The 10810-nt window shown below is 41.7% G+C and overlaps 1 protein-coding gene across 1 annotated transcript in view; it reads right to left on the minus strand.

Annotated features, from left to right (window-relative positions):
- Positions 1-2254: 2254 nt before the first annotated feature.
- ahrra (aryl-hydrocarbon receptor repressor a) overlaps positions 2255-10810 on the minus strand; it is a 71387-nt gene continuing 62831 nt past the window's right edge. The window contains exons 6-9 of the mRNA XM_008438321.2: positions 7762-7906; positions 7549-7682; positions 6434-6636; positions 2255-3452 (exon numbers count right to left, since the gene is read on the minus strand). Of these exons, the coding sequence (XP_008436543.1) occupies positions 2339-3452; positions 6434-6636; positions 7549-7682; positions 7762-7906 (1596 nt within the window). The 3' untranslated portion in view covers positions 2255-2338. The remainder of the gene's footprint in view (positions 3453-6433; positions 6637-7548; positions 7683-7761; positions 7907-10810) is intronic.

Raw genomic sequence — 10810 nt, forward strand, 5'->3', positions numbered from 1 at the left:
TATATATATATATATTCCATGTTCGCTACCTTGCAGCTACCTCCTCCATGAGATAAGCCTCTTTTTTTTTGATAATTATCAAAAAGATATCAAGAAAAAGCCATTTTGTTTCTTTACGTTAGTAAAACAGGGAGAGCCTTCAAATTTAGACTTTTTTTCTTTTAAATTATACACTTACCATTTACAAATAAATACAAATCATGAAACATTTATTGACATGAGCACGCGCACACACGCGTACACACACACGCACGCACATACACACACACACGCACACAAAAAAGAAAAAGGACAAATCCACGACAGTGACACTGTGTGCAGTTGTGCGTGACGACTCAAAACACGTGTCTGGGTAGGCTGAACTTCAACTGAACTATTTCCCAGTAGTGCAATTCAGAAGCTACGACGGTAGCTTCACAGAACTGAGACTCAGATTGGATTAGTCTTGAATGATTTTGTGCAACAATAACAACAACAAAAAAATTATAATAATAAAAAGAAATACTGACGTGAACACAAAAGCCAGATGCATTTGGACAGAGTAGACGACAAGGAAAGCTAACATTTCTCCCAATGACAATGTGTCAGATCTGCAGTGAGATGTGAGCTGGTGAAACAAAAATAAAACATAATCATCTAGATAAACTTTTAATGTGCTCGATAAATTAGACGTGGGAAATCCGTCACGTTTGTCTCGACTGACTGCCTCAGTCAGAAAACGTCCTGATGTGCTCGCATCATATTTGTGCTTCAAGCGCACAGAGACTGATTTCACTCCCTTCATTTCTTCCAAAATGAGATCAGAGCCGTGCAATAAACACAGGGCGACGCATCAAACCGTGGCCTGCTGATGAAAACACACCACAGAGACGTGGATGAGGCTCTGAGTTCTACTTGCTGGGTCCAACCCAACAAGTATTGAATAAGATGCAAAAGGTTCTTTGGCCTTACTATTAGTTGAACATGTTTTGGTGATTACCTGCACTGGGACTGTGCTCTGCTGGTGTAGTTTGTAAAATAATCTCAGAATAAAGTAGTCTGTAGTGCTATATTTAATAAACTTTATGCCAAAGCATGTTGATATGATGTTTTTTTTTTAAAGTGTAAAAAAATCTAGTCCATCAACACAAAACGTTTGTTTGGTGGATTTTAAATGAGATCAATTGAAGTTCATTACATAAGCAATAAAAGACAAGCAAAGATGATTCAATTTCACATGATTTTGGTGCGTTATCTTGAACGATGACACCTGTTTATTTTTGTTTTATTACTATAGATAAGAATTTTCAAGTTTCTGCAATTGTAATGCTTGATTTCTGATCACATTAGCACCTTGCAGGTATTTATGCCCAGCTGACCTTTTAGCATTTTGTCATGTTACAACCACAAGGTTTTATCATTTATGTCGTGCGTGACTTCTCGCAAGTGAGCAACGAATCTATGGTAGCTCTTCCAGAGTTGCTGCACAGAAAAAAAAATTATGTACATAGCAGTAAATCATTTTGAAGTTTGGGGTTGATCATTTTTAAATCTGGTAGGGGTATTAATTCTTTTAATATATATCTTCTGCAAAAAAAATATCTAAAATAAATTGATATGTCATAATTTATACACATTGATGGAAAATATTAAGTACAAAGAGAAACGTGAGGGCACAAATTGGTGAGATTGTCTCAGTGAAAAGCGAAATCTAAATATATTTGGCTTTCTATTGCATAAGAAAATCCTTTTGAGGTTTTTTTTTGTCCCATCAAAAATTTTATTTAAATTCCTTGAAAGCGATCGCATTATGTGAATGGGGTTTTACACGGCACGCACGTTTTTGGACACATCAAAATAATATTCAAAAATGACTTCAAAGTGCATCAATTTAAACGAAACTGTCAGCGGATGTAAGTTTTCTCCTGTGTAAAAAGTTTAGAAAAATAAAAACAGATCCTTGCAAAATCCAGGTGTAACAATACAAAAACTAAAGAATCTTTTTTTTCTTGGACATTTTGCTCACTCTCACTAAATTCAAAAGTGCTAAAAAACCAAAATTTGTACATTTTTTTTTTTTTTTTTAAGTAATATCTTCTGAAAGTCAAATTGTTGATTGTCAAAACACAGATTTTTGAACCTGAGACCTCTTCATTAAACTTCTGAAAAAATGTCTGACATCGTGGGAGTCGTGGTAACCCTTCCTTTGTAATGCTAACACACGTGTACTTGTAACGCTAAAGGGGAAAACAAGTTAATATGTACTGATTTGTTTGTGTCTGTGTGTAATTGTACGTGTGAAGGGGGGTTGTGTGCGGGTTGATATCTGCTGATGTGTTCATGTGCGGCCGCCGTCCTCTCACTGCATGTAAATGTAGGGACTGGACTTGTGGTGGCCTGTGCTCATCACACATGGCATAACGTTCCTTGAACCGCCCATCATGGACTGGTTCATGTCATGGCCGTTCTCAGACCAGGGCGGGGAGTCCATCGGCTCCCGTTTGATCGAGTGGATCAAGCCGTGACCTTTGAACTCGTAGGCGCTGTGCTTGCTGTAGTCCAGGTGCATGTACGCCTTTTGAGGGTAGACGTTTGGCTCCATGAGGTTCACCGGCTGGTTGCTGCATAGAGAGTCTGAGTGAGAGAGTCTCTGAGGACTGAACTGGTTGGAGTCGCCGTTACTGACCAAGTCTTTGTCGCACTTCAGCAGACGAGCGGCGCTGTTGACCGCGTAGCCGGGGTAGGCGCCGTTGTTGTACGTGGGGCTGATTCCTGCTTTCCCTCGTTGGCACGGGGAGAACTGCGGGTCATAGTAGTCCGTTTCCGATTTAAGCTGCAGGCCAGTGCTGGGGTCGAACACCCCGTTCCCGTAGTGACGGTCGATGATGGCCTGGTTGCGGCAGGCCCAGGTTTGACCGTACGTCTCGCATCCGTTTTCCGAGTCGGAGTCGTGCTCTATTTTAATGGGCGGCATCTCAGACATCATGTGGCCTTCGTAGCACTCCCCGAAGTCGTTTTCGCTCTTCACCAGGTCTACGCAGTAGGCATCCGCATCCGAAGACCCGTACAGCTTTGACACGTACACGTCTGCGCCCCGGCCGCCGTGGCAGCTCGGCGAGAGGCGGTAGGGCTTCCCGTACTGGCCAGTCCTGTTCAGACGGTTGGATGGGACGTAGCCGACTCCCTGGGCGGCTCTGACGGGCCCCACCCGCTGCCGCATGGGCCACCCTCCGCCCAGGCCCACGGCTGCGTCTTTGTGGTCCGCCACGGAGGACTTGCAGAAGTTGAGGGGTTCCTCCTGGCCGTAGAAGCCGTCGGAGCTGCACTTGAGGTTGTCTTTGCAAAGAGGGGACCAGAGCGTGTGGTGGCTTCGCTGTGTAGCGCCCGGATGGGGACAAGTGAAGAGAAGAGGGTCTGTCATGTCACCCATTCCTCCACCGATGGAATGCCTCCGTAGGTGCTCCCCACGCTCACTACAGAGAAAAAAACAGGGACAACATTTATTCACAAGTTCTTTTTCCCAGATACCAGCCAACATGTAAATTCAGTATGACGTTTTGTCCTTTCTTTCTTGAGGGACTAATGAACAACATCTGATTAGCAAGCTGATGTAGCAATGGGTGACACGGTACACATATGCTCTCAGCAGCATATTGAAGAAAAAAATCACAATTACTGGTGAGCCCAGTTTCATCTTTCACAGTAGTGCGCAGTCAGAAGAAGAGGAAAGAGCTTTTTTGTCATGCTAAAAATGACTCAGCACATTTCATACACGCATGACAGGGAGGAACCTGCGGAGCAATTCAGGGTGAGAATTGTAACATTATTAGTTGTGTTGATCCAAGAAGGCTTTTGAATTTTAAAGGAAATGATGTTCACCAAGCTGCAGGGCGGAGATTTTTCTGGTAAATAAAAAATTATGTGTTTGGGTGAAAACCTTGTGGAAAAAAACTTGCTTTCACTTGTGACATGTGAGGGAATGAAGGGTGTTGTACATTTTAAGATTGTTCTATGATGACTTTTATCTGCTTTGAGTTTCTTTTTTCCTGCATGAGTTTTGAAGGAAGTGAAGTGTTTTATCAATTTACAGATATTTTCGTATAACAATAAAGATGTTTTACTACTTTGTCCCCCAAGAGCTCAGTTGTGTCACCATCTGTCTTTAGCATTGTAAAGATGGAACAAAACACGTTAATAAAAACGCCCGTTGATGTCAAAAATGTGGTAAACAGCTGGTTGAGTTTGGTGAAATGTATCATCTTTGTTGGACAAATGGGCTAAAACGTTTTCAGTTGAGTTTTCTGGGCTGAATAAACCTTAAAAAGCAACACAAAACATATCTGTGAACGTGATTGAAGGTTTTTGTGAGAGATACGTTTTGCTGTTCCATTATTGGCTATTAAAAGAACAAAGCACATAGTATGCACAGAGCTTGACAATCCTTTTAATGAACAACAGCCAGAGCTCACTTTCAAAAACCTCAATTTCAAATAACTCAGTGGAGTCGACAGATTGTTTGGCAAGTGTTGCTTCAGAAATATTGCCGCTCTGTTCGTGTGACTACGTTGGGATTGCCCTATTTTCTTCCTTTTTACTTAGAGATGAGTCAAAAAATAAATATCTCAGCTTGATTCACTGTGGTGGTCATGAGAATAATTCCATATGTGACTCATGTTTTCTGGGACGCGTCTCATCTGAGGAAGTAACAACAGCGTTTACACGCACAACCCGAAGAGCTCTAGGTTTGTTGGCAGCGCACAGCAAACAAACACAGTGGGAGTGTTATGTTTCTAGCACAGGTCGCCAATCTGTCGATGTCTGCGTTTCCATTTATCATGTAATAGCGTAAATTCGAATTGGAAAAATAAATTTGTTTAAGGAAATGTAGCAATTTTCAAAAAGTTTTTGGGGCCAGGATGAGGTGCGTTTTTGGATGTTGCTACTGGTGGAAATGACAAAGAAGGTCACAGGAAGTGATAGGAGGATGGTGCGAGTTGTTTTTTATTGAATTATCGTGTGAACAAAACTTCTTCACGTGTGATTTTAATAGCATTTCTTATGTATTTCGAAATTGTGTTTATTCGACATTAGCAGGCGACTGCTGGAGCAGATAGCCTAACTAATTAAACTGCTAATAGCTATTAGCTAATTAGATGAAATCAGGTCATCCGACAGAGTGACTAAAAAAGATGCAATATTTCTGCACTGTTTTCCTACATTTTTTGAGTGTTTCGCTTTTTTTTCCTCTAGTTTTTGTCTTGGAATCAAAATAACAATAAATGAATGTGGATAATATTCCAACTGTAACAATCAGTGGTCTTAAAAATCACGTAAAAACATCTGTTGCTTTCTGTTTTTAATTTATTAAATTAGATGATTTGTTTTAATACTATAAAGCGGCAGTGGTTTAACTTCATTTTAACTTATAATAACATGATAATTTCAAACAGATGCATGTCTATCCAACAGTGCCAAACACTTTGTCAAGGGTCTTAAAATAGGATTTCATTTTTTTCAGTAAGTGATCCATGAAGACACATGGACAGTGCCACATTACGAAGCCGCTCCCACATGTTTGTTGATGTGCCGTTTGAGTTTTTTTTTTTCTTTTCTTTTTTTAAATTTCCTTCCCCCCACCCATAAATCACAAACACTTGTGTGAAATGTTTGTGGTTCAGAGCAGCGTTTCATGTGTTTTACATTCAACCAGAAATGTAAAATTCTGCAAATATGTTGCTGTTTTTGTGATGTACTTATAAAAACAGATCTAATTTTGGCACCCTCTGTAATTTATGGTGCCTCCCAGGAGGGAGTTTGGTTGGAGACCTCACACTGGAAGAGACTAATCTAAGCCATATACTGTTTTTTTTATGCCTTTGTTAAGTCATGAATCACTTAAGTGGTACCTATTTGACTTCAACAAATAAAGTAAGCACTCTGAAGAAAACCATAGTTCTCAACTAGAGTTTGCCAAAAGCAGCGTGGGAGACTCCAAACAAGTTCTTTGGTCTGATGAAAGAACAAAATTGAGACTTCTGGCCGCCATCAAACACACCATCTTCTCTGTGGAGCATGGTGGTGGCATCATCATGATGTGGGGATACTTTTTTAAAGAGGTATGGATTAAAGTTGCTGGAAAGATGCAAAGCTTAAATCAAACCACATTCATGTGTTTTAGGCTTAAAATTAAAGCTAATTTCTGCTTTCTGTGAAGTTTGTGCTTTTCGTATTTTGCAAGTACACTTTTCCTTTCTAGTTGTACAAAAACATACTTCAAATAAACGACTTACAGCTGTAATTTTAGTTCAATTTGTGCCTGAATTTATCACTGCTTAAACACTTTGACAGCAATTTCAATCAGTACCAGGCACATTTGCTTTTCAACCGTTTAAAGTTTCAGATTCTTCTAATCATTCAAAGTGAATGTAAGTCCTGTAGTGTTATTTTCTCTTACCCATGCTCCATCGGAGAGGTAATCCCCCCACCTTTGTTCTTTCCCCGCATTAAAATATTTTTCACTTTCATCTCGGTGATGGAGGGCAGTAAGAGGGGCACGGCGATGCAGAACAGACCCAGCTGGGCGGGAACCTGCGTCCCAGAGGGCGACTTCTTTTTCTGCCCGTGGAGGAACTTTAACCGACCCTGGAACTGCATCGTCTGAAACGAAACAGAAACAAATGATAACTGACTCAAATTAAATATATGTTCACGTATTCATACAAATTTCATATGTCGTTCAATGTTAGCTCTTGATAATTTTTTTATTTTTGGTACACCATGTGGCACAATCTAAATTCAATCTTGCGTCAAATGACCCAGCAACCCTTTGTATGCTCTAATCTTGATGAGAACTACTGCAGGCTGCAAGAGTGGGCACAGTTCACTTTATCTTTTATCAGCCTACACTAAACCACGTCATCATTCAAAATGACAAAAGCAGATCATTCTATCGCGTTGTTTTCCAAGTAACACAGTGGAAGAGTCGACAACCGCAATCACAGCTCTTAAAGTTTAGTTAATTTGCCCTGAAGATGCTAACGCATTTAACATGCAGGCTAAAAATGGGCAAATTAGCTAATTCACCATCTTGATTTAGCTTGTTAGCAACAAATATTTGTCACTTTAATTTTGTTTTGCAACACAACTGAAAAGGGTTATTATATTATAATTGTTTGTGTCATATTTGTAACTTTTTTCAGTAGGGACTATGTTATCAACATTTACTAGGTAATTGGCAGTAAGGTAGGAGGCAGAAGGCGATCATGTGGAGCTTCTGGTTTGGCAGAACATGGCAGCCAAACAACACATTGTAGATGCCATTTTGCTAACTCCAACAGAAACTTGTACTCTTTTTATTCCCCAACTCTTGACCGTGATTATTTCCCTCTGCGGGTCTCAAAATCGTCACAAGCAGTGGTGCAAAGTGTGAACTAAACCCGAGTAATGTTGGAGAAATAACCGTAAAAGCTGAAATTGTGCAATAAAATTGGTTGTACGAAGGCATTCATTTCAATTTTAGATTAGCTTGTGTCTTCTAGGAGTTTGCTTTGGCCGGTTCGGAGCACTCACCAAAAACCCAGACGTGCTGTCCAGGAGACAGCGGACTCTGGCTATGAAACATCTGTTGAGAAAGCAGGAGAGCTCTGGGGGAATTTCCCCTGCTTCCGGAGAGTTGAACATGCTGCTCACGACAAAGTCTTCACCTGTAATATGATGGTGAGAGAATGTGAATATGAGAAGCAATTTATGTGGGTGGAGGGGGGAAAAACTTGTGAGCAGTACTTGTTCCCGCCGCTAACTGGCCATCTGACTGCCCAGACATCGCCTGATGTTGTGGGGGACACATGGCCCAGTGGAGCTGGCGTCTGAACTCCTGGCGGTCGTCTATGTGGATGTAGTCGAAGACGTTTTGGTGCATCACGTCGGTCTGCGGGGAAAGATTTTGGTCAGATAGAGGGAAGGACGAGAGGGTTTCACTTACGTGCGCCTAGCTTCAGAGAAAGTAAGTCGTTATAAAGAATGAAACACTTTTTATTGGCGATCAGTAGTCTCTTTAAGATCCAACATATACCCCCCATCCATCCATTTTGTGTACACCCTTGTCCCTTTGTGAGGTCGGGAGGGTTGCTGGTGCCTATCTCCAGCTAACGTTCCGGGTGAGAGGCGGGGTCACCCTGGACAGGTCGCCAGTCTGTCGCAGGGCAACACAGAGACACACAGGACACACAATCAAGCACACACACACTCACACCTAGGGAGAATTTGGAGAGGCCAATTAACCTGACAGTCATGTTTTTGGACTGTGGGAAGAAACCGGAGTACCCGGAGAAAACCCACATATGCACAGGGAGAACATGCAAACTCCATGCAGAAAGACCGGGTCCAGGAATCAAACCCAGAACCTTCTTGCTGCAAGACAACAGCTCTACCAACTGCGCCACTGTGCAGCCCCATGTATTATCTATTGATATTTATCACTTGTCTATCGCGATATACATTGTTATTGATTTCTTGTCAATAACCCCCCCCAAAAAACGTATTATGGATTGCTTTGTCTAGTTACGCCATTTGAAAATGATGCACCCAGACTCTTTCAGCTGATTTAGCAGGTTAGCAGAACAAAAGGGGCGTGGCTTAAAGCACACAGCGTTCGTCCAATCAGAGGGATTTTCAGAAATCCGACTAAGCTGAGTCACGACCCTTTTGGTGCTTAAATGAATTTAGTGTTTCAATCAGAAAACAAACCTGTAAGTTTTCCTCATCCTGTTATTTTCCGCTTCAGATTTTGCCAGTCGATATATATTTCCTAGATCAAGTGGAAGATGAAAGATCATCTGGTGGCTCTGCTCTGCTAATACCGACGCAGTTTACTTTGTACAACATTGGCACGTCACTCTCGTTCTGCAGTGACGTTCACACAGCGGTTATGGGTTTATCATAAACTGCCAAGATGGATCAGGGTTTGATATTGATTGGCAGATTTAAACCACCTGTCATTTTAGTCTTTCAGTTGACTGCGAGACATGCAGAACACGCGTTGATCAGAAGAAAACAAGTGGTCTGAAAGGGGCAAAATGTGAATTTGAAAAGAGTTGAATGTGACGGCTGAACAGAAACAGTAGCTCTTTGTGGTCTCCTGTGGTAGGTATTTATAAATTGTGGTCCAAATAAGGATGTGAGATAATTGATTGGATCATACAGGTTTGCTTGCATCCAGTGAAGGTTCAGTAATGATAGAACTGTGTCAGAGTACAGTGCGTCTCAGTTTGTTGTTTAAGGAGCCGTAGGCTACATTCACTCATGAGGTGTTGATGATAAGTTTAAATTCTTTGCGTGGTCATTCAATGCTACTAATTAAACTTCTGTGTGACAGTTTATGACCTCAAAGCGAAATGCATCCGTTGGTGTCAGAAAGCAGCAGACGGTTTACTGAGTCCATAGCCGCTCTCTATGGATTCATTTGAAAGTTATTCAGAGCCAACATTATTGTCAAAAGAAGGAAGCTAATAAAAAGAAATTATAACTAATAGCAATGGCCTTTAGTGCAGCACTGACTACAACTTCTGTAGGAAGTCTGTCTGGATGCGCAGTCAGAGCAAGGAGTGGTGGGACTGTGATGTGATGCGCTTCAGTGACACAGACGTCTTACATAATTTTATAATAATAAATTATGATTATGAAATTATGATAATTTCATAATCATAATTTTGCAATTATGATTATGAAATAATCATACTTTTCAGCCGTTATTTACATTCAGATTCACCACATTTGGGTTTTGCAGAATTATGATGCATGCCTTACATCAGCGACATAAATACCGGATAAAATGCGACATGACCATTCACATTGCAGACGCTTTGGAAACTATCGGATGCATATCGGAAGTAGTACCATATGTGGAAGTGGCAGAGATCAGATTTTTTAGTGGGGCGCTGAAAAGATTGAAATTGGGCCGTTCAGACTGTGGTGAAAAAAGTTGCATATGGATCCCAAATGGGCAATAAAATGTGGATTTGGGTCGCATTTAGCTGCTTTGTGAACGTAGCCAAAGTTATAGCGATATGGTCCAACAAAGGGTGTGTTAGCATCGGAACAGGAACATGTAGGTGGAAGAAGGTGGTCAGGGTGGATAAATCATGTGGGTATCCAGGTGCGGCACCAGAACTGTAATGGGGGAAAAAGGCAAGTGGCAAAGGTAGTGAGATATTTTGGACGGTACAATGCTGGAAAACCTTTGGTCCTGTCTTTCAAGTTAATGTCACCATGCTCCACTTACAGCACTATTGCAGACCAGGCATGGTATAATCTGACGGCTGTGGGCTCTTCCAGCAGCATAATGACATCCACCACAAAGGAAAAGTGGTTGAGGAATTGTTTGAGGAGCACAAGAATGATGACCTCATGTTTTCCCAGACCTTAAGACAGTCTATTATCTGTGGGGTGAGTGAGTAAACAAGTCCAACGCCTGGAGGCCGCACCTCACAACACGCAGAACGTAAAAGGTATGCTGCTCCAATCCTGGTGCCACACACTTGGTGCTAATGGAGTCCATGCCTCAACATGTCTGGGGAACCAACACGCTATTAGGCAGATAGTCATAGCGTTATGCCAGATCAATATACATCCCTTTAAACACACACAGAGCGAGACACACAAGTCAGGAGGATTTAGTCAGTGTAGCAAACAGCCGAAGGGCAGCTGCACGAGCAGAGAGGGCAGCTGTGTTTGTCAAACATTGCGTGACACCGGCTCCCGAGCAGCGGTCCGGCTCAGCCAGCCCTCCCCATCCCCGTCCGCTCTCACACACACACACACACACACACACACA

The sequence above is a fragment of the Poecilia reticulata genome, linkage group LG20 (assembly GCF_000633615.1).
Source record: "Poecilia reticulata strain Guanapo linkage group LG20, Guppy_female_1.0+MT, whole genome shotgun sequence".
NCBI lineage: Eukaryota > Metazoa > Chordata > Actinopteri > Cyprinodontiformes > Poeciliidae > Poecilia > Poecilia reticulata.